The 27,362-nt window shown below is 45.1% G+C and overlaps 2 protein-coding genes and 1 pseudogene across 3 annotated transcripts in view; all 3 read right to left on the bottom strand.

Moving 5' to 3' along the window:
* The window catches only part of HAUS6 (HAUS augmin like complex subunit 6), a 37,013-nt gene extending 35,670 nt beyond the window's left edge, over positions 1-1,343 (bottom strand). Inside the window, exon 1 of the mRNA XM_004600349.2 lies at positions 949-1,343. Coding sequence (XP_004600406.2) covers positions 949-1,076 — 128 coding nt within the window. The 5' untranslated portion in view covers positions 1,077-1,343. The remainder of the gene's footprint in view (positions 1-948) is intronic.
* Positions 1,344-3,801: 2,458 nt separating this feature from the next.
* LOC129400902 (small nucleolar RNA SNORA70) lies at positions 3,802-3,926 on the bottom strand (annotated as a pseudogene).
* Positions 3,927-4,747: 821 nt separating this feature from the next.
* Positions 4,748-25,698, bottom strand: PLIN2 (perilipin 2). Of its 2 annotated transcripts, XM_012931594.2 has the most exons (9): positions 25,587-25,698; positions 23,747-23,801; positions 23,470-23,665; positions 21,891-21,973; positions 19,671-19,956; positions 18,017-18,198; positions 16,276-16,410; positions 13,376-13,666; positions 4,748-5,126 (listed from the first exon to the last, which is right to left on the bottom strand). In XM_012931594.2, the coding sequence occupies exons 2-9, from the start codon at positions 23,774-23,776 to the stop codon at positions 5,031-5,033; spliced, it is 1,299 nt and encodes a 432-aa protein (XP_012787048.2). In that variant the 5' UTR covers positions 23,777-23,801; positions 25,587-25,698; the 3' UTR covers positions 4,748-5,030. The 2 variants fall into 2 exon arrangements, with proteins under 2 accessions (XP_012787048.2, XP_054995897.1); XM_055139922.1 differs by lacking the exon at positions 4,748-5,126 and having other exon boundaries at positions 12,832-13,666.
* Positions 25,699-27,362: the final 1,664 nt, after the last annotated feature.

Below are 27,362 nucleotides of genomic sequence, written 5' to 3'. Positions count from 1 at the left end.
AACAAAACTTCAATGTGGCACAAAACCTTTGTGACAGCAAATTAGAATATGGCTGAAATAAATAAAGAAGGAAGAGAGGGGCCGGAGCTATATAGTACAGCAGGTAGAGTGCTTGCCTTGCACACAGCCGACTAGGGTTCAATCCCAAGCATCCCATATGGTCCTCTGAGCACCGCCAGGTGTGATTCCTAAGTGCAGAGCCAGGAGTAACCCCTGAGCATCGCTGGGTGTAGCCAAAACCAAAAGAAGAGAGACGAGAAGGGGGTGGCAAGTGTTGAAGAAGCTAATTATCTAATCAATAATAGCATCTTTCATTGTGAAATCAGGAAGTCATACATTTGGGGGTTAGTGAACCAAGAAATACAGATCTGGGTGCACTTGCCACTAGAAGATGGTGAAAAAGGATGTCAGAAAGACTTGAGAGGAGGAGCTAGCCTGTGTACAACAAACTTCTCTTGGACTTAAACTGATGAGCACTTCCTACAGTGGCAAAGGAGGGAAGGGGCGTTCACTTTCTGCGGAAATGCCCTTCTCTGCGGCCTTTTCCTGTGGCATGCTTCGGTTTCCCAGCTCCCAAAGCAAAATGTCATCAAACTAAAGCGCTGCCACCTTCAAGGGCTCCCTCAAGTCCTAAAGGCGTCTGTGCAGTGTTCCCCCATTCCATCCCCAGTCCTTCCGTTCCAGGGTCGCGACCTCTCGGCCTCCTTCCAATCCACCTTATAGAAAACCCGTCGGGTTCCACCCAGGGACCACCCAGAGCCCCCAGCGCGGCTCCGCAACTGATCATAGGAAGCCGCCCTCCGGGAGCTCGGGGCTGGGCGGCAGCCGGTGACCGCCGCGGGGTGGCCGCCGAGCGGGAGGCGGGTCCAGCCGGGCATCTCCCGCCCGCATCTCCCGCTCCCCCACCCTCAGCTGCCCCCGGGAGGGAGGGAGGGGCGGCCTCCTTACACTCCGAGGTGCGTGTGCGACACGATCTTCCCGCAGGCAGCGGCGGCCGGGCCCGGCTCAAAGCCCAGCGCCTGCAGATACATCCAGAGATGCTCCTTCTCGAAAGCGGGGAGCCAAGCTGAGCTCATCTTCGCGGCCGGCGGCGTCGCCACAAGGGAAGAAAGCGCAGGCCCCAAGCTACAACTTAAGAGTCAAGGACCACTGTGTCCTTCCCGGCGCACTGCCTGGGGTCGCGGCGGCAGCCCTCCATTGCCACTGCCTGCCCCTCTCTAGCCTGGCGCCATCTCGCCTCCAACGGCCGTCGGGGTTTGTCTGCTTTCCAGGAAATAGAGCCTCTAGACTGTAATGCGCTCCAACGCCCTGAAGACGAGACACAAACCGAGATTCCCGCGCTCCCTGAAAAAGTGCTTCCGGAACGACGGGCGACTTCCGGGGCACGCCCAGCTTGGCGCCTTTCTTACCGCCCCCTTCCGTTGACGCCCCGCGGGCGAACTACAAAACCCAGAATGCATTGCGCGGGGCAGGGCCCCTTTATGCGCGTGCGTAACCGCGAGCCCTTGCTTTCTCGGCCTTAGGACTTGAGCTTTTGTGATCCCTCTAACCTTTGCGGTTCCCTACATTATTTGAGGGCTGTTCTCAAACGTGAACGTATAATGAGGAGTAGCGTGGAGGGAAAAAAGCATCTTTCGTTATTTTCACGGGCTGTATGAATAGCCCTGAGGCAGCTAACTTAATGAAGCTTATATATATAAACTTATATATATATATGTATATATATATATATGTCACTGTCACTGTCATCCCGTTGCTCATCAATTTGCTCGAGTGGGTACCAGTAACGTCTCCATCGTGAGACTTGTTTTTACTGTTTTTGGCATATCCGATACACCACGGGTAGCTTGCCAGGCTCTGCCATGGGGGCGAGATATGCATATATATATATTTTTTTTCTTTGTGGGTCACACCCAGCAATGCACAGAGGCTACTCCTGGCTCTGCACTCAGGAATTACTCCTGGCGGTACTCAGGGGACCATATGGGATGCTGGGCATCAAACCCAGGTCAGCCACGTGCAAGGCAAACGCCCTATCCGCTGAACTATCGCTCCAGCCCCACTATTATTAACAAAATCTTGGTAAAGGGGCTCTCAATTGCTGAATAGTCCTTTCTTCTTGCTCCGGTTCTACCGTAGGCATACCTGTTTCCCTTGCAACCTTCTCCCGTATCCCCTTTAGAACAAGGCAGAGAAAGAAACAGGGAGGAGAAGTTGCTTTTTTCTTCATTGCCTCCTCTGGCAATTACAGCCTCACTAAAATCACTAGCTACTTTGAAATTTGTTCTACCTACAACTCTTATGGAGGTCATCTATAAAATCTCCAAACTGCTTAACTTGATTCAGAGACTTGACATTTCTTATTCTCCAAAATGATGATACCAGAATACACATCAGTAGTCTTTCCAAGGACCTGACCTCAGTGCCTTCACTCCCTCACTCACTTTTCTCTCAGTCATCCACTCTCATTGTTCAGAACCTTAATACTGCAACCCCTCCGTAATCTCAATTTCAATCTTGAACCTCCTTGCTCAATCTGTCTTCTTGTCCTAGGTGGGAGTGATAGCTCAATGGGCTGTGCATATACTTTGCCACCAGGAGCGATACCCCACCCCACACCTCATACAGCCAGAAGTAGCCTCTGAACACTGTCAGATATGGCCCAAAAACAAATAAATAAATCTTATTATCCTGTAAGTCCTGAGAAGACCAGAGAAGCTTCTAATCATATCTTGTGATTGCTTCATATCTCCTTCACTGCATATGATCATTAATTTGAAAACATGATCTGCTTCCTAGTCCTTTTCTCTGTCAGTTTTAACTAGAAGACCTTAAATCCTATTAAATATATATCTCTGCATTCTCCACACTTGCATCTTAGCAGCTATAACACAATTATGATGCTTTGTGTTACTAAAAATTCAGAATAACTCAAGTAGGCTCCTAGACTTAACCTCTTGAAAAAAAGGGGGAGGAGGGAGGATTTGTGAGATAAAGAAACTCAAGGAGGGACAACTCCTAGGCTTTTAAAACTGCAAAATGCACCATTTGTCCAAGGCTCTGTGATTAGAAATGCATTTGACCACACAGCAATCTGGAATGAAATGCTTTCTAATCATCATGTCTTCAAACTCATTCACATTTAAGCCTCACTCCTTGGAGATGTGGATCATCTGGCAGTCAGGGAACTTGAACTTAGCCCTGCGTAGAGCCTCAATCAGGCGGGTTGGAGTGATAGCACAGCGGGTAGGGCGTTTGCCTTGCACGCGGCCGACTCGAGTTCAAATCCCAACATCCCATATGGTCCCCTGAGCACTGCCAGGGGTAATTCCTGAGTGCAGAGCCAGGAATAACTCCTGTACATCACCGAGTGTGACCCCCCTTCCCCCCCAAAAAAAAAGCAGAACAAGAGCCTCAATCAGATGCTCCTTGACCTGGAATGTACTCCAGATGGGCACAATGATTCGGCCAAGGTGGACACTAGCCACTATGCCGTGGAGTATCGCAAAGCCACCCCATATACCTGCCTGAAGCTTGAGATTGAGGATAGCATGAGGGCAAACATGAAAGTCCAATGCGAAGAACTCCCACTCCCTCCCCATGTCTGGACCCATTCGAAGAACTGTGTCTGGGATGGAACAGAAAGTGACAAGATAGTGCAGGGTGCTTGCCTTGCCTGCGACCAAACTCGTTTCAATCCCTAATACCATATATAGTCCCCTGAGCACTGCCAGGAGTGATCCTGAGCACAGATCCAAGAGTAAGACCAGAGGACCTCTGAGTGTAACCGAAAAGAAAATAAACCATTTCCAAGATTCCTTAAGGCAACCTTTATAAGCAATAGGTGGCTGACACTCCCATGGAAGTTGCTGCTTGCACTCATTGGACACTGGGCCATGGGGAAAAGGCAGGTTTCCCCTCTCTACCCTGCTACTTCGCCAGATGTTACTCCAGTTGTACACATCTTCCTTTCTCTGGAATGCTCTAATACCTCTTCCCCAAACCTCACTACTCTCAACGATGTTCTTAGATACTCCTTACAAAGAGCTTTCACCAACTATTAACCCGCCTGGGTACTTTGTTTTTCAATTTTGTCCCTAAACCCAGAGGTGCCTAAGTGGGACTCCCAGCAGTGCTCAGGGGAACAAAATTTTGAAAAAAGTGACAAGTTTCAAAATGAAGCTCCCGAAAACAGAGCATTTGCTCCAGTCCTCTGAGCCATCTCCCATTCCCTCCCCATGTCTGGACCCATATAATCTTCCTAATCTCTTAATTTCAATACACCACAGCTACCTAAGACCAGTCCTTTTGCTGACTCAATGAATCATGTTCATTTTCTCTTATGCAAGGAATTTGTACCAGCATTTGTTTTCTGTTCTCACCTATTTCATCAGTTCTTCCTCCTTTGTTTGCAGATATGCTGTAGTATCTTCTGTCATTAGAAAATAAAATCATTTGGCCTCCAAAACTTTCTGTCACTCTACTTGTCATTACAGCAAAGCTTCTCAAAAACATGTATCTGTCCCCATCTTCCACTGACAGTAACTAGCCACTTCGATCAATTAGCATTTCTTTAGTTTCAAGCAGCAAAGCTGACTGTAATGGAATTTTAAATCCCCAGCACTACATATGGTCACCAAGAGTAACCCCTGAGCACAGAATTAGGAGTAATCCTTGAGTACCACTAGGTGTAGCCCAGAACATACAAATAAAACAAACCAAAAAGCCACAGATTCTAATTCAAGATTATACATCAAATTATTTATTGTAGGTACTTCAAAGAAAAAGCTTTATTTTTTTTAAAAGAAATGTATAAAATAATGTATAATATAGAACTAGACTTCTTAATAAAAGTTTAGACCAGTTTCATTATAATTAAAACCAAAAAGGCGCCTCACCCATAAAAAATCCACTAAGGTACAGAAATAGACACATGATCAAACATGAAGTTAATGTGACATAAATTTGAAATTCAAAGAATTATTTTCCTGTTATTCAACATTTTGCCAAGAGTACTCAGGGTCATTAGATTATGAATGATCTGCTTTATCCTCTTCATCCAAAGGTATAATATTTGGAACTTCATCCATCTCAGGTGTCAAGTCTGTGGCTGTCACATCAAGTGCCTGTAAAAGAAGAACCTTGGATATTAAAACAAACACTAATAGGGGCTGGAGCAATAGCACAGCAGGTAGGACGTTTGTCTTGCACGCAGCCAACCCAGGTTCGATTCCCAGCATCCCATATGGTCCCCTGAGCAGTGCCAGGGGTAATTCCTGAGTGCAGAGCCAGGAGTAACCCCTGTGCATCGTAGGGTGTGAACCCAAAAAGCAAAAAAAAAAATAAAATAAAAAGCACTAATAAAGTCAAGTTCAGGTAAACTTATGAAAACAGTAACTATTGCATGTACATGAACCTTACTTTATTCATAGTTGTGTTTTCTTTTTCTTTTTTTGGTTTTTAAGCATTACATGGCAGGTGCTCAGGGTTCACTTCTGGAGGTGCTCAGGGGGCTGTATGTAGTGGTGGAGATGGTTGGTGGCATGCAAGTTGTACAACTTAATTGTGTTTTTGAACAAGATGTTTGTTGTCTCATTCCTAAAACTCCATTCATATTACAAAAGCACTAAGAAACATTTTCATGGGTTCAGGACGATGACTAAGTAGTAAAGCACTTTCCTTGTATGTGTGAGAACCTGGGATCAATTTCCAGCACGACACTGGGTGTGGAAGGAAGCCACACAGAGGCTACTCCAGATCTAAGCACTGGAATTGGAACGTAGGAAAGCACACCACTCCAGGCCCTCGAGCTATCTCTCTGACCCCAAGCAATATTTTATTTACAAAGAAACTAAGGCTGGAGAGATAGCACTGGATTTAAGGCTCTTGCCTTGCACATTGACCTTGGTTCCATCCCCAGCACTTCATATGGTCCTCAAGCACCACCAGGTGTGAAAGCTGAGTAGAGTCAGTAGTAAGCCCTGAGCACACCTGGGTGTGACAAAAATAAAACGATGGATGGGGATATATAGCCAGTGGGCCAGAGCACATGCTCTGTGTACAGAATTCCATATGGTCCCCCAAGTATCACCAGGAGTACTCTCTGAGCTCAGAGCAGTGTGGCCCCAAAACAAAAAAAAGCAAAACAGAAATTGAAAAATAGGCCAAATGATAAATTTGATGCTATGTTCCAAATTTTAAAAAAATGATCATGAAGGTTGGGGAGATGGCTCAAAGGGCTGGAGCACATGTTTTGCATTCAGGAAGCCGAGGTTTGACCCCAGCACCACATGGTCCCTGAGCACCCAAACACTAGGCTGGTGGTAGCCCATAAGTACCCTGGGGACTTTGGTCCCTAAAAGAAAAAGAGTTCTGTTTTGCTTTGGGGTCACATCCAGCTGTGCTCGGGGCTTACTCTTGGCTCTGTTCTCAGGGATCATTGCTGGTAGGCTCAGGGGACCGTATGAGGTACCATGAATCAAACCCAGGTAGGCCACCCACAAGGCAAGCGCCGTACCAATTGTACTATAGATTTAGACTCCCAAATCAGTAAGCGGGTTGGGGTTTTGTTTTTTGGGGTTTTTTGGTTTTTTTTTTTTTTTTTTTTTTTTGCATCATACCTGGCGATGCTCAGGGGTTACTCCTAGCTTTTCATTCAGGTATCATTCCTGGCAGTGCTCAAGGGACCATATGGGATGCTGAGGAGCAAACCCAGGTTGGCCATGTGCAAAGCATATGCCCTACCCACATACTATTTCTCTGGTTTCACCCCCAAAAAAAGTTTTTTAAACAGACAAGAGAAAATTTTGTGTTGTTCACCTGATTCCTTATCTGGCTGTTTGTGCCCTTACTGCCCTGTTTCCTAAGAGCCCGCATGGTCAGAGAGACACACTTGATTTCCACCATTTATTCCTGAGTCTTTCTCTTTGCACAAATAGAACTGCATTTTAGCACACACACCCCCCAGATGTCAACTTTGCAAACATCTTACTCAATCTGACCTCCAGGGAATCCAGCAGTGCCTTGCAGCTTGAAGGGCCTCTTCCCAGCAAAATCAACAGAGGCAATTCTGTTTTCAGATTAGGTGACACACTCTGCTCACCTCTCTTCTGAACTAGTTCTCACTGAACACTTAACATCTGATAGCATGCTATTTGCTATTTATTGTTAATGCAGGCAGTTTTTTTCTGGGCCTGAAACAAGGAAGTGATCTGTGTTTTCTCCTGTGAGAGGTCTGAGTGTTAGAGTAGTCAAAAATTAAGACCTTTGACATCGGTAAAAGATTGAGCTAAATTCCCACCTTGCCACCCATTATTTTTACTCTTAGTTTGCTAATATATGTTTTGGTCTGGTTTCAGGCAATATTTGGCAGTGCTAGGGGTTATATATCTGCTTCAGTACTGAAGGGAAGAGGATTCCCTCCTAGTAATGCTAGGGGACTCGTGATACCACGGATCAAAGATGGGTCCTTCTGGGAATAGGGCTGGACTCTTGCCTTGCATGCTATCTACGAGAGAGCAGTTCAAAGTTCCTGGCACTGCAAATGGTCTCCAGAGCCTCACCACAAATAATTCCTGAATGGAGCCAGGAATAAGCTTTGCGTACTTCTGAATGTAACCCCAAAACCAAACTGAAATACAAAATAAAACAGGGTCTTCAGCAGACGAAGCTACAGTCAGCCCACTGAGCCCTCTCTCCAGCCCTAAATTTCCTTACTCTTAAGAAAATTACCTTGCTCATTAAGCTGCAGGTGAGAAACAAATATATGAGCTTAGCTTACAAATGCTGCTCGTTGAACAGCAGATTTCATTCTCCTTAATTCCATAAATACTAGTTCCAGTTCATAAGCCTGCCCCCCCCCCCCAAGCCACCTATTGGCCAGGTAACTGTTAGTTTGAAGTCAAGTTCTTTTTTTTCTGTTTGTTTGTTTGTTTGTTTGTTTGTCTTTTGCTTTTTGGGTCACACTTGGCAATGCACAGAGATTACTCCTGGTTTTGCACTCAGGAATTACTCCTGGAGGTGCTCAGGGGTATGATATGCTGGAATTAAACCCGGGTTGGTCAGGGGTATGGGATGCTAGAATTAAACCCAGGTTGGTCGTATGCAAGGCAAATGCCCTGCCCGGTGTGCTATCACTCCAGACCCTAAATTAAGTTCTGTGCAGGTCAGAGATCCCTGCATATGGTCCCACATTCAAGACACTTAGAAAAGTTTCTTCCGCCCCACTATTTAAAAATTTCCAAACATAAAACTTCAGTTCCTAAAGTTATTTAGAGTGTTTCAGCTATTTACCTACTATATATCTGGAATTATTCAGAGTGTCTAATTTTCTTATTTGGGGGCTATTACTGAAACCCACACGGGGGCTGGGAAGGAAATAGGGAAGGTCTGGCTGCTGAATGGAGTCAATCTGTCTGCTTTTCATGCAGTTTATTCATTTATTTATTTGGGGTTTAACAGTACTTTTCTTTTTTTTTTTTTTTTTGCTTTTTGGGTCACACCCGGTGATGCACAGGGGTTAGCTCCTGGCTCTTCACTCAGGAATTATGCCTAGCGGTGCTCAGGGGACCATATGGGATGCTGGGAATCAAACCCCGATCAGCCACATGCAAGGCAAAAATGCCTTACCCGCTGTGCTATAACTCCAGCCCCCAACGGTACTTATTTTTAAGTGTACTGACTTCCTGATAATCTTTTTGGTTGTATGATTACATACCATATGTAAGTATGGTTGTGGCCATACTTAGGCTGTGCTCAGGGATCACTATTTGCAGTGCTGGGGAACCATATGCAGTGCCAAGGCTGAATCAGCGTAGGCCATTTGCAAGGCAAGCACCTTAACCTGCTGTACTCTCTCTCTTGCCCTGTGTCTGACATGAGTTTCAGAAATGTGGCACAAGGATCAGAGTGATAGTGCAGTGGGTACAGCATTTGCCTTGAAAGCAGCCAACCCAGGTTCGATCCCTGGCTTTCCATGTGGTCCCCTGGAGTGATTCCTGACTAACCTCTGAGCATTGCTGGATGTGACCCAAAAGAGTGGGGGAAAAAAAGTGGCATGAAAAACTATTTTGCACATTTATAAAATGAATCCCACTTTCATTAACATGATCAAGTACAGGACCTCAGTAGGATCCTTTTTCAAACCATTTCTCATATATCATTATATCATAGGAGATATTTTACATAATACAGACTTCATTGATTCACATATACTATAAAAATTTTACAGAAGATGGCGCTACTGGTACATGCTGAGAATAAGGTATCACTTTCTAATTTATGTAAAGGTAAACTAGGTAAATGGGCTGCTCCCATCTGTGGAAATTTACCTTGCTGGTAGAGGCAAGTGTGCATGTAGTAAACATGATAAACATGATACAGAGTCAGGAAAGTTGATTTATTTTGAAATAGGAAATAATTATTGGGGAATTGAGTGAAAAGAAACACTAAAAAGTTTAAAATTTGCTTATATTGATCTGGACTGATAGTACAGCAGGAAGGGCACTTGCTTTGCATGTGGCTGACCCAGGTTTGATTCCCGGCATCTCATATGGTCCTCTGAGCACAATCAAGAGTAATTCCTGAGTGCAGAGCCAGGAATAATCCCTGAGCATCACTGGGTGTGACCCCCAAAATTAAAACAAAAAATAAAAATAAATTTGCTTATATAAAAGTAATTCTAGAGAGGCCAGAGTGATGGTATAGTGGGTAAGGCGCGTACACAGTTGATTCAGGTTTAATCCTAGGCATCCTATAGCTTGGCCAGGAGTGATCCCGGAGTAGAGCCAGGAGTAAGTCCTGAGCCAGTCGTGGCCCCAAAATCAAAATAATCATAGTAATAAGGATAATTATAATAATAAACAAGTTCTAGATAGGGGAGATGATTCAAAATGCTGAAGGGCATGCTTTGTATGTAGGAGACCTAGGTTCAATCCCTGGCATTTCAAGGACTCTGGATCACCACAGGGAACAACCTCCAGCTCCAGCTGGGAGTAGCCCCAGAATACTGCTGGGGTGGCTTGCATTAGATGCAAAGGGGCTGGAAATCACTGCTGTATGCCTAGCATTCTTCAACCAGGGGTCATATGGTTTTGCGGCTCCCAACCAGCACAAAGTAAAAACAAACAAAAAAAACAAACCTCAACTAATCAGCATTAACCCCTATGTATGTGACTCATTTGTGCAAGTATGACAAGAATAGATCTTCCTTGGTTGAAGAGATATGGTTGCAATATATTTGGTTGTAATGCACCTGAAAAGGCACATCCCTGAATATGGTTCTCTGACAACCGCTAGGGATCACACCTGAGCACAGAGCCAGGAATCTGGCCCCTAAGCACTAGAGAGGAGTGGTGATTCCCAAAGTTCCCTGGAGGGTGGGGGGATGGGGGTCATGGTCTTCCTAACACAAGATATTTGATTTACTAGTTTATTTGGTATATGAACCATATCCTGCGGCCCAATTCAGTTCTTGGGGGTTACTCCTGGCAGGGTTTAAGAGATATGAAGTGCCAGCAATTAAACTTAGGGATCATATCAGGTAGACATCACTACATCACTACAGTGCTATCACTAACCTATGTTTGGGGGAGTTGGTGGTGGGGGGGGACATCCAGAAGTGCTAAGGGCTTACTCTGGGCTCTGCACTCAGGGATCACTCCTGGAAGTGCTTGGTGGACTAAATGGGATGTTGCAGATTGAACTCAGGTCAGCTGCATATATATAGCAAGCACCTGACTCACCTGACTCACATTATCTGTACAATCTCTCTATATTGCTTTAGAGATGAGAAAGGCTGGGGCTGGAGCGACAGCACAGCAGATAGGGCATTTGCCTTGCATGCATCCGACACAGGTTCAATTCCCAGCATCCCATATGGTCCCCTGAGCACTGCCAGGAGTAATTCCTGAGTGCAGAGCCAGTAGTAACCCCTGTGCATTGCCAGGTGTGACCCAAAAAGCAAAAAAAAAAAAAAATGAGAAAGGCTAAGAGTTGCATGGAAAATACACCAGATTCATTTGACTTTTTCACACAGAACTAATCAAAAAGTGATTATGGGGGCTGGAACAATAGCATAATGGGTAGGGCGTTTGCCTTGCACACAGTCGACCCAGGTTCGATTCCCAGCATCCCATATGGTCCCCCGAGCACCACCAGGAGTAACCTCTGCATATCGCCGGTGTGACCCAAAAAGGGGGAAAAAAATAAAGTGATTATGGAGTTTGGTACTGGGAATAGACTCTAGGACCTCATATCTACAAGTAAGTGCTTCAAGTAAGTGCTTCACAACTAAGCTATATCCCCATTCCCAGAAAGTCCTTTTTCTTTTCATTATTTTACACAAAAGAAAAATTCCTTAATCACTCAAGAACAGCTTCAACAGCCAAACATTTAAAAGCTATTATGACAAAATATTGAGCCAGGGTATGAATAAATATTGAGTTAGGCTTTTTCTCTCAAATGGGTTATCTGTACAATCTTGGGGTAAAAAACTATTAAGCTGTCAGTTTGTGCAACAATGAAGCTATAAGATACACTGAGATGTACCAGCAACTGAATGGAATGCAGGTGGGCCCCTACCACACAAAGACCAAAAACAACCAATGTGCATGGCTCATGGCAAAAAGCAAGGGCTGGAAGGGTTTGTATCAATCTAGAAGCCCTTTATCTTCTTGCTAAGAATAGCTTGGAGACCTGACCTTCATAAGCAATACAGCTGGAATTGTAATTCTTATGAAGGGAAATAGATTTAAGTTCATGTTTAAAAAGCAGATACGAAGCTGGAGAAATAGCACAGGTGCTTGCCTTGCATATAGCAAGCCTTAGTTCAATCTCTGGCACTGCATATGGTCCCTTGAGCACTATCAAAAGTAATCCTGAGCATAGTCAGGAGAAAGCTCTGAGTACCACCAGGTATGGCCCAAACTCCCATCATCCCCACACAAAAATAAATAAATTAATAATAGTAATTAAAGCATGTACTTGAGCGATAGCACAGAGGGACTGGAGCAATAGCACAGCAGGTAGGACGTTTGCCTTGCATGTGGCCAACCCGGGTTGATTCCTCCGTCCCTCTCGGAGAGCTCGGCAAGCTACCGAGAGTATCCCGCCCACACAGCAGAGCCTGGCAAGAGACCCATGGCATATTTGTTATGCCAAAAACAGCAACAACAAGTCTCACAATGCAGACATTACTGGTACCTGCTCTAGCAAATCGATGAAAAGGAGGACAGTGCTACAGTGCAATTAAAGCATATGGAGAGCCAGAGAAATACTTCAATGCGTTGAATTCAGGAAGCCTGAGTTAATCCCTTAGCACTGCCAGAAGCAATCCTTGAGAAACACAGGGTATGTCCCCAAAACCAACAGAACAAAAGGAAAAATAAAATAACCCACTTTCAGAATGCCAGTAAATTGGAAGGTAAAGAGAACTAATAGAATTCAGAATTTATACAAGCACACTACATTTTATTTTATTTGGTTTTGGGGCCACACCCGGCAATATTCAGGGCTTACTCCTGGCTCTGCACTCGGGAATCACTCCTGGCTGTGCTCAGGGGGCCATATGGGATGCTGGGGATCAAACCCAGGTTGGCTGTGTGCAAGGCAAGCACCTTACCTGTTGTGCTATCTCTCCAGCCCTCCATTCTAAAAACCTATTAATCACACATTCTACTTTTCACGCTTGTTTTCCAATGTTACTGTCAAATTCTCCAGTGGGTCAACCAGCATGTATGCAATGTACATGAATTTATTGATAACCCTGTCATGGGTTCAAGCAGCCCAATGAAAACACACAAAGCACGTGGAACACACAGCATAAAACAGATCTATTCTGCGGTGAGTTTTATTGAATGCAAAGGGGGCATTCCTTTATGAAAAATAAAAAACTAAAGTCGCACAACCAAGCACAGTGAGAAAAAAGGGCTATGAAGCTCAGCTGGGGCAGGCACCAGCTGGTACCACAGCCCACGTGTGTAGGTCTGTATTCAACACGAACAAGGCAACATTTGCAACAGAACTAGACTATAAAACATGCTGGAGCGCGTGAGTCTTGGCTAGGCTCTGACTAATCTAGCATATTCTTCTTACCACCCAGGTAAGCAACAGAACTCATCTGTTATGCTAAAGCTAAAAGTCGGGGGAGGACTACAACGGGGAATTTTTTTTTCCTAGCTTGCTGCTTCCCCAATTCAGAGTCGCCTGGTAGATCAATTTCATGGTAACAGCCATTTGGCCAGGTGTCAGGCACTGTGACAGCCACAGGCTTAACACGTTTGTTCTCAGGTTGCTAAGTCTCCTAGTCGGTGCTGGCCACCTCCCCTTAGTTCTGAGTATTCTGAGACTCAGTCAGCTGAGGATGAAAGGGACCTACCAGCCAGTTGAGAGGTGTGTTGTTAACAAGATAATCCATCACATCATCTAAAGACTCCTTCATTTTCTGCAGCTGCCCCTTGCTAGAAGTGAGGAGGCTCTCGGACACCTCTTTAAAGGAGCCCGCATTGCGAAACACGGAGTAGATGTCGCCAGCCATCAGCCCCAAGTGAGTGGCCTGGTCCTGGATGTTCTGTGGTAACCCCTGCACGTTGGACAGGAGGGTGTGGCACGTAGTCTGCAGCTGCTGAGTCAGGTTCCGGGCAATAGCAAGAGTACGTGACTCAATGTGCTAAAAATAAAACAAGTTTTAAGAATTAACAGTGGCTCAAGAGTGTTACAAAAGAATTAATTCAATGAAAGTCAGCTGATTGAGTGTGTGTTTTCTTTCACTTTAAAAAAAAATTTTTTTTTTTTTTTTTTGGTTTTTGAGCCATACCAGGCAGCTACTTCTGGCACCGAACTCAGGGTCACTCATGGCAGTCCTCACTCCTGGTAATGTGAAGGAGACATCTCCTTCTATGGTGCCAAGGATTAACTCTGGCCTCTAGCATGAAATGCATGCATTCTGGCCCACTGAGAAATCTTTTCTGGCCCTAGATTTTTTCACTTAAAATAGAATATATATTACCCTCACGGTGATTCTCTAATTAAATATAAATAAATTTTTTAAAAAAATAAATACTAACTGAGCTACAAAAATATAAATTTTTGACTTTAAAAACTGTTAACACTGTAGCACTGTCGTCCCATTGTTCATCAATTTGCTCCAGCGGGCACCAGTAACGTCTCCATTGGGAGACTTATTGTTACTGTTTTTGGCATATCAAATACACCACAGGTAGCTTGCCAGGCTCGGCTGTGCGAAAATAAATACTAAATAATAATAAATTATTATATAGTGCTTTTCAAAAGGTTCCATTCTTTTACTTGACTCAGGTTGATTTGAAGACCAGTACACAGAAATGGAATATCATACCCATCTTCTTGTTATCTTTTAAAAAATATTTTAATTTATTTATTTAAAAAAAAAAAAAAAAAAGGAAAAGTGTGCAAGAATGCCAGCCACTGACTGGAAAGCGGGAAAAAAGTTCCAGGAGAAGACTGGGCACTGGGTATATGATATCTGGGGCCTGCGAGCAGCCATCCTGGAAGTTGAAAATTAAGTTTGCCCAGTAGCTGTTAGCTCCTAAAAAGTTATCTATGAGGAGGGGTATTTATTTTTACTAAAAAATAAATAAATAAACATTTTAAAGAAAAAAAAAGAATATATATCCTTACAACCTTAAGTACAGTAGTATTATTCACTTTTCACTGTAAGGAACATAGCTAAGAGTTTTAAGTAACCCATCCCAGTTAACCACTGGGGAAATCAGAGTGGGGATTTGAACTAGTGCCAAAGACTTTCAAAAACCTGATCCTCTTGAGGCTGGTGATAAAATGTAGATAAAATGCCAGTCAGCCTAGCATTCAGCTGATCTGGGTTCAATCCCCAGCATCTCATATGGTTCCCTGAGTACTGCCAGGTGTAAACCCTGAGCACAGCTGGGTGTGGCCCAGAAAACAAACAAACAAAAACACTAATTCATCCAAGGAAATAGCTCAATGGGCTCTGCTCATGCTTCATATACAGGAAACCCAGGTTTGATTCTCGGCACTGCATGGTCACTTGAGCATCAAGCTGGGAGTAACCCTGAGCACTGATGGTGCTGGTTCAGGCCCCAAAACATAAAAACATTTGAAAAAAAACTCATCATCTTGGGCTAAAAATATACAGGCAGATATGCTCCATGCTGGTAGGGTGATTTAACAAATTCTCTGCTCAAATAAGATGACAGGAAGTGAGTAGTACACATTGATATTAAAAGCAAATGTATGCTGGTAGTTGGAACCCAACGACCCACTTTCTAGAACTCTATGGTGCTAGGACCTCTGTCTGTAGACCCGAGTGCCCTTCAAAAGTCCTGAGACCTTCTTAATCCCAGATGATTTACCCATCTCAATGGAAGGCTAAAATTAGATACCTTTCCTCAGTTTCCCAAAGAGGGAGATAAGGCCACCCGTCCCCATCCCTGGGGATCTGAGCCCCAGAATCAAGGCACAGGTGGAGAGGGCAGTAGCCTCAAGTGCAACTGGGGGGTGCTTTCTGTTGTTCCCTTAAAGAAAGCAGATTTCTGGAGGAGGGGCCGCTGAGCCTTTTCTAAGAGGAGGTAATAGGCCACATATGTTTAGGAGCCTCTGTTCTAGATTATTTGAGTACCTGCTTTTATGCTTTAAGAAAACTACACCAGTAGGACTGGAGAGATAGAGGGTAGGTAGGGAGCTGGCCTTGCACAAAAGTCTACCCAGGTTGCATCCTCAGCACAGCAATGCATCTGGTCCCCCACCACCACTGGGAGTGATCCCCGAGCACCGCCAGGTATGGCCCAAAAGCAAAAATTTTAAAATTTTAAAAATGGCACCAGTAAAAATACTAATATGTCCTATTAGTCCAAACCCATTATGAGGGCTAGGCCAGTCCAGTGTTTCACATTTAGTTGTACCTCACTAGTGGCTGTGTGCCTACCTTTCAGGGGTTAGATGTAGTTACTGACATTTTGGTCTTCCATAACATAAAAAGCAACATAAAATTACAAAGGACTATTCAAACTTTATTGTTACTATCATTTTGTTTCTTAGGCTACACCTGCTGGTGCTTAGGGGCTACTCCTAGCTCTGTGCTTGGGGTCATGCGCAGCAGTGCTCAGGGGTCCATGTGATGCTGGGGATAGAATCCAGACCTCCCTCATGCTAAGCATTTGCTCTCTGGCCCTCATTGGAACAGTTAATAAAAAACTGCTTAAGAAGAAAAAGGGGACATGGAAGAGACCTCATGAGAAACTACACTGATGGCTGTCTTACCTCAGCACAATGGGACTCGTCTGTATCATCATAGCCAATGCTCCTCTTCCACTCTACCCATGAGAGATAGAGCTTATCCTGAGCACCTTGGAGTGTCTGGTTGGCACTGTGCACATTCTTCCTGGCAAATTCAATCTGGAATACATTGGAATAAGACAAAGGAATAAAAGAATCAGACATTCCTGTAAGCCTGTTCTTGGATCTCTGATGTAAAGCAAACCTTAAAACCAAGAATTTTCCTTAGGAGTTTAAAGAGAGTCGGAGGCCGGATCAATAGCATAGCAAGAAGGGGTTTGCCTTGTGTGAGGTCAACCAGGGTTCAAACTCTGGCATATAGCCCCGATCTCTGGCATATAGTCCCCAGAGCACAGCCAGGAGTAATTCCTGAGTGCAGAGCCAGGAGGAATCTCTGAGCATTGCCAGGTGTGACCAAAAAAGAAGGAAAACAGAGTTTAAAAAGCAATAACCCTACCATCATTGTTATTTACTACCAATATATGTAAGTAAAATAAGTAGTCACAATTTTTTTACTGCCTGTATTTAACTCTTACACCACTGTCACCCAATTTCTCTCCACTTTAAGATAGATACAAGCAACTGAAACTTGATATGTATATGTGCAATTTTTTTTTTCTTTTTGGGTAACACCCAGCGGTGCTCAGGGGACCATATAGGATGCTGGGACTCGAACCCAGGTCGGCCGGTCAGCCACATGCAAGGCAAACAACTACCTGCTGTGCTATCACTCCATCCCCAATATATGTGCAAAATTTAAGTTAAAGTGCTAAAGAGATTAAAGATATAAACTTTCTCCTTCCTGCTGCCAGCAACCTACTTCCTCTCTGGAAGAAACCATTTATTTTTTGTTTGTTTGGGTTTGGGGGTGACACCAGGCAGTTCTCAGGCTCTATGCTCAGGGATCACTTGGCAGGCTTGAGGAACGCTATGGAGTGCTGGGGATCAAACCCAGATCAGCAGCGTGCAAAGCAAATATCATGCACAGCTGTACTATTGCTCTGGCCCCAAGAAACCCATTTCTTACTTATGAGAGTCCAATGCATACTGTTCTGTAACTTGGCAATCTATAAGGACTACACAGTAATCCTTTGTGATGTATCAACTTAATTTGTTCCCTCTCAACTGACCTACATTGCTTACAGTCTTCTGCAACTCTGAGCAAATATACAAGCCTTCAGGATAAATTTTGAAATAAATAAACTTGCTGGAGTCATAGGTGTGTTTGTAAGTTTCTTAGTGGAGTCTCTTGAATTCTCCAGAAGCCCAGAACACACCTCTACCTCTATGTGGGGCAGGCGTCAACAGTGCCAAGCTCTGCAGAGTAACAGAGCAGGAGAGTTAACTGTAAGTTGACTCCTCAGAGTAAGAGTTACATGATCTCATCTGTTCAGGCTATTTATACCTCTTATTCCTGGGTTGTCTAGATAGTCTTTGCCCATTTTTCCACTGGGTTGCTCATAGAGTAAAATTAAAATCATGGGCTTTCATGTTTTGTTTTGGTTTTTATTTTTGTGCCATACCTGGAAAAGTTCAGGGTTTATTTCTGGCTTTTTCTTCAGGAATGACTCCTGGCAGGCTCGGACCACCAAATGAGATAAGCCACAGGGAAGGCAAACACTATACCCATTGCATTGTTGCTCAGGCCCTCTGGACTCTCATGTTTACATTTTGTCTCATCCCTCAAGACAAATGAACTGACTTTGTTATTTGAAGTTTTACTCACCATGTTAACAGTGGAGTGGAGCTGAGATATGGTCTCCTGGCTTTTCTGCTTTGCCTCCTTAACCCTGCCAAGGGCCTGATGGTAGGCACGTGAGCGGAGTTTGGTCGACAGGGATCCCAGTCTAACATAGTAGCTGGGCTTCTGAACCATTTCAAATCCTTCCACTTTTTTGGCTTCTCTTTCTGAAGTAAGAAGAGGGGTAGGGGAAGAACCTTTTAAGGCCTAGACTCAAACATGGATCTCCATTCCTTCTATCTACCCACTTCACAAGTACGCATCAATGTCTCATGGCTATGTCGGCTATTGGGCTTTTGGGTTGGTTTTTGTTTTGTTTAGCTTTTTTTGGTTGGGGGGCCAGACCCAGCAGTGCTCAGGAATTACTCCTGGTGGGCTCAGGAGACCATTTAGGATGCTGGTGATCGAACCCAAGCCAGCCGCATATAAGGCAATTGACCTATCTGCTGTACTATCACTCTGGCCTGTCGGGCTTAACTCCTCAGAACTTACCACTGTGTCTGACATTTTCATCTCCACATCTCTCTCACCTAGAGAGAGGTACGGGGCCACCCGGTACTTGGCACTAAGTATTTAATGGGTCTATAATGCATTCCATTAAAGACAAATCAGTCACAGAAAATCCTACTCAAAGGCTAACTGCTACTTCATAGCAAGTACAAAAACTTATTTGCAGTTCACTGTTAGTTACAATTGCCTTAAAAAGCAAAATCTACAAAGACAAAGAGATAGTGGTGGCCAGAGGAAGAATTAGAAATTGACTACAAATACACATAAAGGTTTTTTTAGGGAGATTTAACAAAACAAAACAATAAAACAAAGCAAGAAACCTCTAAAACTGAATTAAGGTAACGGTTGAGCAATTCTATACACTTAGAATTAATTTTCTTTGTGAATGCTTAGTGAAAAAAGGTTGTTTATTTTAGGTACTTTTTGCTTGTTTATTTTTGTGTTTGGCTGGGCTTGTTTTTTTTTTTTTCACTTGTTTGTTCTGTTTGGGGTCACACAGGCAGTGATGCTCAGGGCTTACTCCTGGCTCTGCATTCAGGTATCACTCCTACTTGTGCTATCTCTTCAGTCCCATTTTTAGTATTGTTTTTTATTTGGGGCCTCATCCAGAAATACTCAGTGATCAGGAATCACTCCCACAGGTGCTCGGGGGACCATGAAGTAGGAGGGATTGAACCCAGGCTTCCTGCATACAAAGTATGCCCTTAACCCACTGAACTATCTCTCAGGCCCTGTTTCTGATCTTTAAAAAATATGAAAATGAAGTTGCTTCTAAAAAGCGTGCAATACGGGCCAGAGAGATAATTCAGGAGTTAAGGACTTGCCTTCCACGTGACTGCTTTTGGCCATAACCCTGTTTTAACCTCTGGTACCACATATAGTTCCCTGAGAACCTCCAGGAGTGATCATGAGCATGGGGAAACAAACAAAGTCAAATATGAGGCCAGAAAGAGGGCAAGAACGAAAGCACTTGCCTTATATGTGTCTGGCCCTGGTTCGGGACCATATCTGGTCCCAAGCATGGCCGGGAGTCACTTCCGATCACAGAACCAGCAACAGCACCATAGAACAGTTCCCCACCCCCAAATTAACGAAAATAAAAGGATATTATTTCAAGACATTCAATTACCTAATTCTTCCTCGGTGAGAGGGAGGTACTGGTCTACCAGCAGCTCTGACTGGGTGAGGGCGCTTTCTACTCCGCTGCTCACCATCTGCATCATCCGACTTCCCAAGACTGTATTGATGCTGTCATTGACCACAGACTTGGTTTTATTTACACTGTCAGTCATGGCTCCTTTGGTCTTATCCATCACCTCCGTAATTGTGCTGGTCACAGACTCCTTGGCGCCGGTCACAGTAGTTGTCATAGCATCTTTTGCCCCAGCCACAGCACCTTTGGCATTGGCAACAACCTACAGGTACAAGAGCAGATAGCTTGGCTGGTGAAAAACACGAGCACATATAATACATATCTATCTATTTTTAAAAGGTCTTAGGTTGAACAAGTGAAGAATTAAAGAAGAAAGTCAGTCTGTTCACTCTCTAACGTTAGGTCTTGGGCAAGTCACTCAAAGTTAATGAATTTTAATTTCCTCATCAGGTCTCTCTGCCTATCTGCCACCTGCATGTCTTGTTAGAGGAGGAAATAAAGCACACATATTTCTAAAATCCTCCACTTATCAAACTTTGTTTTTTGTGCCATATCCAGTACTCAGGTCTTATTCCTGGCTCTGCGTTCAGGGATCACTCTGGTGGGGCTTAGGGGGACCATATGGGGTGCTGGGGATCAAATCCAGGTGAGTCGCATGCAAGGCAAGAGTCCTACCCACTCCAGCCCCTCATTAAAAAATAATAATTTTTTATTAATTTTTAATTAAAAATAAATAAATAAAATAACAAGGGGATGGAGCAATAGCACAGCGGGTAGGGCGTTTGCCTTGCACGTGGCCGACCTGGGTTCGATTCCCAGCATCCCATATGGTCCCCTGAGCACCGCCAGGGGTGATTCCTGAGTGCAGAGTCAGGAGTAACCCCTGTTCATTGCCAGGTGTGACCCAGAAAGAATAAATAAGTAAACAAGTAAACAAACAAACAAACAAACCCTAGCTGAACCTGTAATAAGTTAAAGGGGTTCTGGAGAATTTTCTACCGCAATATGCTTTATAATCAAAGCGGCTCAGGCAAGAACGCAGCTCAGAGAGAGCACAGATTTAGCTACTGCCATTTATAATGGTGCAGAGTCCCAAGACTAACACAGAAGCCAGTTCACCATTCTGCCAGATGATTAGCCAGCAAGCTCTCCCTCAGAGATCTCCAAATCACCAGCCTGAGGCTGGAGAGATAGGACAGCAAATATGGCACTTGCTTTGCACTTGTCTGACCCAGGTTTGATTCCCCAGGACTGTATATGGTCACCAACCCCCTCCAGGAGTGATCCCAAAGCACAGAGCCAGGAGTAAGCCTGAGCACTGCCAGATATGGTACTGTGCCCCCACAAAAAAAGAGAGGATTGAACATTCTATAGACTAAATACAAAACTTGTCTATTTAGAAATGAAAGGCATGATTCTGTTTTCCTCTAACATACCATTTTGTACCATGCTGTTTTTAATTTACAATAAAGGTCTAGGACATAGCTGTACCAAAACTTCACCAAGATGGGTGAGGAGTCTATTATTTTAGTCAACATTGGCTAGGTATCTAATGCTAGATGATAATATCAGCACTACAAAAAGCAAATGAGAAAAGGTTCTACATACCACTTACCAAAATAATAGGGAATCAGTTATTTGGGAAATTTCATCTGCAGAGACAATGCCATAAATTGATAACACTCGGGGCCAGCAAGCTAATATGTAGAGCATAAGCTGCTTGCCTTACATGCAGCCAAGACTGGTTTGATCCCCAGGACCAGTATAGTCCCCTGAGCGCAGACATTGGCCACTCCTAAACACTGAGCATGGGACAGCCTCTGAACATCACCAGGTGTGGTCCAGAAACCCAATATAAATAAAAATGAATGCATTTTAGTCCAAAGTTACTCGTTTATCTCTGTAGATATAACATGGCATCTAACATGTAGATATTAAAAGGGAGTGGCCAGAATGCTTTTAAAAATGCATCTAGGTTAAGGAAGCAAGAAAGTATTTCCTATTCATGGTATATACAGCCTGTGCTACAGAGAATATTAAAAATACTTGAGGTTACAATATTGGTACTACTATAAAAAATTATATACAATGACAATTTGTATATAATGACATGAATTTTTATATAATGATATAAAAAATGACAATATAAAAAAAAATGTGAGGTACCTAGCCTCAGCACTATTAGTTCATGTTTACCTGATCTGTTGGTTGATTCAGAATAGGGAGTTTTTCCTCAATCCTGTCCAGCCCCTTACAGGCATAAGTATTGGCAACTGCAACTGGAAGAATCACAAATAGGGAAAGTGTTAAAAGTAAAGAAGAAACACATATTAGCCTGATTCTAAGAAACAGAAATGTTGCTCTTCATTGCCTCATTCCTCTTACTCGAACAATAAGGCTAACTGGTTGGACAAGTTGCTGGTAATCTTCTTATGACAGGGAAATAAAGGAGTTTTGGGAATAGCAGGTGGAGGCAGTGACGGGCCAGATAGGAAGCTGGCTAGAAAACAACTTCCTCAAGAGGGGAAAAAAAAAAACACAAACACAACTTCCTCATCAATTGGCACATAAAGTTCATGATGAAAGATGTTTGTCTTCACCTGAACCTTCTTTCAGGGAATAAGCAACCTGAAAATTCTCAGAATTCCTCTTTCTATGCCTGTTCAAATCTCTATGCATTTAATTCAGTAAGGGATGGTACATTTGGATTATCACTGGGAAGCAGTATACTAACAGAATCCTAACTCTCCCTAAGAAGGTCCAGATGTTATTCTTACTTTTTTATGATGTTTTAATAGATGCTCTAGTATATTTGGGTTGTTTCCATTTTCAATTTTATATAATTGGGGATGGGGCTGGAGCCACACCCAACTGGGAAAGCTACTCCCAATTCTGCGCTTGGGGTACCACGTGGCACCAGGCACTGAATAAAATATAATCTTTTGGGATTATAAGAATTCTTTAGAGCCTTATTTTGCTATTTCTCAAATGAATTTATTATTAATAGTTGCCTCAGTTATCTTTTGTTGAGGGGAGGAGGGAAAAGAAACTAACTAAAATCTCAACCTTGCCAGAGGATGTGACTAAACACACAACGTGCGTACATGAGTTATTATATGACCCAGCAACTTTACTCTGAGGCATATGCCAATATTGAGTAATCTCTGAGGGGGCTGTTTGGTCCTTTAGTTTCTAGACCATAGCCAGTGGTGCCCAGTAGCTACTCCCAGCTCAGGACTAGAAATACCCAGGGGATCATGTAGTGCTTAGGGATTGAATCTGGATCTCTCACAGTCAAAAGCATGCACTGTGTCCCTTGAGTGATCTGTCCTGTGGATGGATCTCCGGAGGGATTATAAGTTTTTAAGTATCAGAAATACCTGCAACGGTTCCAAACATGATCCTTATTTATTTATTTCAGTGGAGGGTCACACCTAGTGATGCTCAGGGATTACTCCTGGCTCTACACTCAAAAATCACTTTTGATGGTGCTTGAGGGAACCATAGGGGATGCCAAGGATCGAATCCTGGTTAGCCACACGTTAAGACAAAAGCCCAAACCGCTGTACTATTGCTCCAGCCCCAAAATCCTCATTTTAGTACAACGAAGTTTCCAGGTAAAGGCAGCATGTTTCTTGGGAAGGCTGAGGACTCCCTGACTTGACTTTACTGTGTGCTCAGGATATTGGCTGGCATTTGCCACACGCAAGCCAGCCCTGTGCTGACTTCCTACACGTCCCTTGACCACAATCTCGAGGGGTGACTCAGAACTTACTCTGTGGCTCTAGCTTCTGGATGATGGGCAGAGTGCTTGTCACAGCCACAGAGGTGATGGTCTTCACGCCCTTCTCTGCCATCTCACACACAGATTTCAGGTAGGGGTGCTGATCCTTGGTAGTGATGTAAGCCGAGGAGACTAGGTCATACGTGGAGCTGACCAAGGGGAGGTTGGCCACCCTGGTCACCACACTCTGCAACCAAGAGGGGGGAGTTAGTGTCTCAAAGCACAGGGCAGGAAAAGAAATCAACAAATAGTTATTAGAGATTCATACCGGCTGTGGCTCTACTGCGATGGATGCCATTTTCCTTTCTGGCAAAGGAGAAAATCTGTGGAAGAGAAACTTACATCAGGACACTTAAAGACATTCTCAGGTTATTTTCCAGCTCAAGCAAATACCAATTTCAAGTGGGAAAAAAATCCTGACTCGGTAAATGTACTTTTTTTGGTTTGGTTTCGTGGCCACCACCCGGTAGTGATCAGGAATCACTCCTGATAAGCTCAGGGGACCTTATGGAGAGCTGGGGATCGGACCCAGATGGCAGGGAGCAAAGCAAGCACCCTACCCGATGTCCTATCTCTCCTGCTCCTGTAGCCTTGGATAAGTTTTCCCATTTTGCTGCTATAAGCCCTGCCAACACCTTGGAAAAGAGAGTTTCAAACTTCCCAGAGAAAAAGGCTATGGAGGGAAAAGCAACAGTTGTTAATGTATTTGTCCTGTTTCTCCACCAAATGCCATTTGTCAAGGACTACCTCTGCTCACCGTGATGATAATCAGTTCAAATCCAAGCTAAAAGGAAAGAGATTTCATAGAGAAAACATTTTGACACTAAAAACTGTCTTGACACACACTTGGTGAATCATTTATTCCTTCCTTATGAACAGACTTAAATTCCTTTAGAGAGACTGACCACAGATGAAGGTGTAGAAGGAAGGAATTAGATTTCTGAAAGTTTTTAATGGTAAATTCAGTGTCCCCACTCAAGAGAGAACAGGCACTATCTGACTGCTCCCACTCCCCAGCACTGCGGGTGTGGCCCCTCCTTACTTCTGTTTTGTTTTAGTTTGTGTGCCACTCCCCACTCTTGGTTTATTTCTGGCTCTGTGCTCAGGGATGACTCCGGATGGGGCTCCAGGGACTCCATATATGGTGCCTCGTATCAAACCTGGGTGCGTGGTATGCAAAGTATGTGCCCTACCCACTGTGCTATCTCTCCCCAGCTCCTGTGGATCCTTCTAGTTTAAAAAGGAATAAAAATGGAGAGGGGAAGGGGGACCTGGAGCAATAGTACAGCGGCTAGGGCACTTGCTTTGCACTCAGCCGACCTTGGTTCGACCCCCAGGACACCAGATGGTTCCCCAAGCCCTACCAGGAGTGATCCCTGAGTACAGAACCAGGGGTGAGCCCTGGGCACCACCGGGTGTGCCCACCCCGCAAAATAAAAATAAATAAATAAATAAAATCACTGGTCCATTGCTCAGAGAGCAGGAGTGAGGGAGACCCGGGTTCAATCCCCGAAACCGCACTGTGTGCGGAGCACGGCTGTGGACAACGCGGGGCCACCTCGAGGTGTGGCGCAGAAACCGAAGCAAACTAAAATTGCCAAAGCACCTGTGGAGCCGCCGGGCTCCGCTCCCGGAGCTGTCGGCCACCAAGGGTCCCCGCAGCCCCTCTGGGAAGGCGTTTAAGACACGCGCAGCCCGGAAGGCGGAAGTCACGCGCCAGGACCGCAGCAACCGGCCCCAAGCGCCTCACTGCGCCCCACCACGATGATTTTTATGCATTTCCTTCCAAAGGCGACCTCCGGGAGCCCGTCACCCCGCCAACCCCGCCTAGATGCCCCAACAGCACTAGAGGGGCTGGCACAACAGACGCCGCAGCCAGCAAGACTAGGGTCGCCAGCAGCGGCTAGGGGACACCCGTTACCAACCTGGCCCGGATCCCTTGCAACCCAGAGGCCAGCGCCCAGCCTGGCCCGGACTCCTCTGGCAACCCAGAGAGACGCCAGCGCCCAGCCTTGAGCCCCGAGACGGCCAGAGCTATCGCGCCCACCCGCCGCGATCTCCCGAAGCCCCCCAACTCGGCCCTGCGGGGTACCGGCCGGGACACTGACCAGCAGCAGCTGTAGCCTGGAGAGGGTCCCGCGAGTACAGAGCGGCTTAGTTCTCCCGATCCCGGGCGTTCGGAGTACGGGGGACCCGCCACCCAATTATATACGGCGCGCGCCCCGCCCCCCCCGCACGTGACCGGCGCCCGGGGACACGGAACAGCCGCAGGCCCCGCGCGAGGCCCCCCCCCGCCCCACAGCCCGCTTGCAGGGTGGGGTTCCTCGGGCTTAGGGTTCGAGGCTCGCCGCCAAGAAACTGTCCAGAAGTGCCCCGGCGGATTTGAGGGTTTTGCAAAAGGCGGTTGCCGAGCCTGGCTTCTAGACGGTTATTTTTAGCAAATAATTTTTTTGTTTGTGTGTGAAAGTTTAACCCCTGGAGGTTTCCACTGCCCTTCTGACTTCGAAACCAATCTTTAAATACGTTTCTGGGTTAAAATTGAGTCGGAATTTTTAGAAAAGACCTCAGAATAGAATATCGTGGGTTGGCTTCCCCTCCCCCCACCCCGCCCCTCCTTTTTAGCTTAACAAAACTTAATCCCAAACGCTCCTGGATGATGCCCGCTAATGCTTATCAGATAGGTGGGCCAATACTTTTTTAAGTCGTAGATCATGTTTTTGGGGGGAAGGAGAAGCGGGCGAAAGTTTAGAACTTGGGGCTGAAACGATAAAACAGCGTGGAGGGCGTTTGACCTAGGTTTGCTCTCGGGATCCCTATATGGTCCCCCGAGCGCCCTAACCAGGAGTGAACCCCGCAGAGCCAGGAATAAACCCCGAACACAGTCGGGTGTGACTCAATAGCCCCCCTCACTACCCTCCCTGCCCCCCCAAACTTATAAGCTTACTCTGTAATTCTTTTTAGTTTTGTACGTGTTTTGAAGGACTGGCGCAATAATAGCACAGCGGGTAGGGCGTTTGCCGTGCAGGTGGCCAACCCGGGTTGAATTCCTACATCGCTCTCAGAGAGACCCACAAGCTACTGAGGGATGCTCAGCAGAGCCTAGCAAGCTACCCGTGGCGTATTAGATATGCCAAAAAAACAGTAACAAGTCTCACAATGGGGACGTTCCTGGTGCCCGATGGAGCAAAATCGATGAGCAACTGGAGGACAATGCTACAGTGCTACTCTGAGATGAAATGCAGGGATTTAGAGTTTATGCAAGGACTGTAGAGGCTCACTGGAACCTCTCCTGGGTGCGTGAGAGAGGGGTTCTCCAGGTGAACTTGCCTCAAACCTCGGCCCCACCCCCCACATACACCTGAGGCACCTACAGAAGTATCAGATAAAGTAGACTGGCCAATTGGGAGGTCCTTAGCAGGCTGGCGCCCGCTCACACCAAATCCTTGCTTGGTAATGTGGAGAGGTTGGTGCTGGAGCAGGAGCCAGACAACTGGCTTTGTTTGTCAAGCTATGGATTTTGATTCGTGAAAATCCTCCCAACTATTAATTATTAAGTACTGTTCTTTGGACACGGGCAGTTCTGTTTAAAACTCCAACTAGCCCAGTGAAAATGGAGTCCTTATTCACCTCTAATCAATAATCTAGGGACCCACACTAAGAAAACAATTCACAGTATTGCCTACCTCCCCTCCATCTATCCACTGACAAGATGGGCAGGTAATGGAAAATAAAATCAGCACGAGGACCAGAGTGGTGGTACAGCAGATAAGGTGTTTGCCTTGGGTCCAGTGGGCTCAGGTTCAATCCCCACACCAATATGATCCCCTGAACCCTGCCAGGAGTGATCCCTGAGCTGCCTGTGGCCTAAAAAACAAAAAGAAAAA

Source organism: Sorex araneus, chromosome 1, assembly GCF_027595985.1.
Source record: "Sorex araneus isolate mSorAra2 chromosome 1, mSorAra2.pri, whole genome shotgun sequence".
Taxonomy (NCBI): Eukaryota; Metazoa; Chordata; class Mammalia; order Eulipotyphla; family Soricidae; genus Sorex; species Sorex araneus.
The sequence above is the reverse complement of the archived record's forward strand: the minus strand, read 5'-3'. Positions and strand labels throughout refer to the sequence as shown.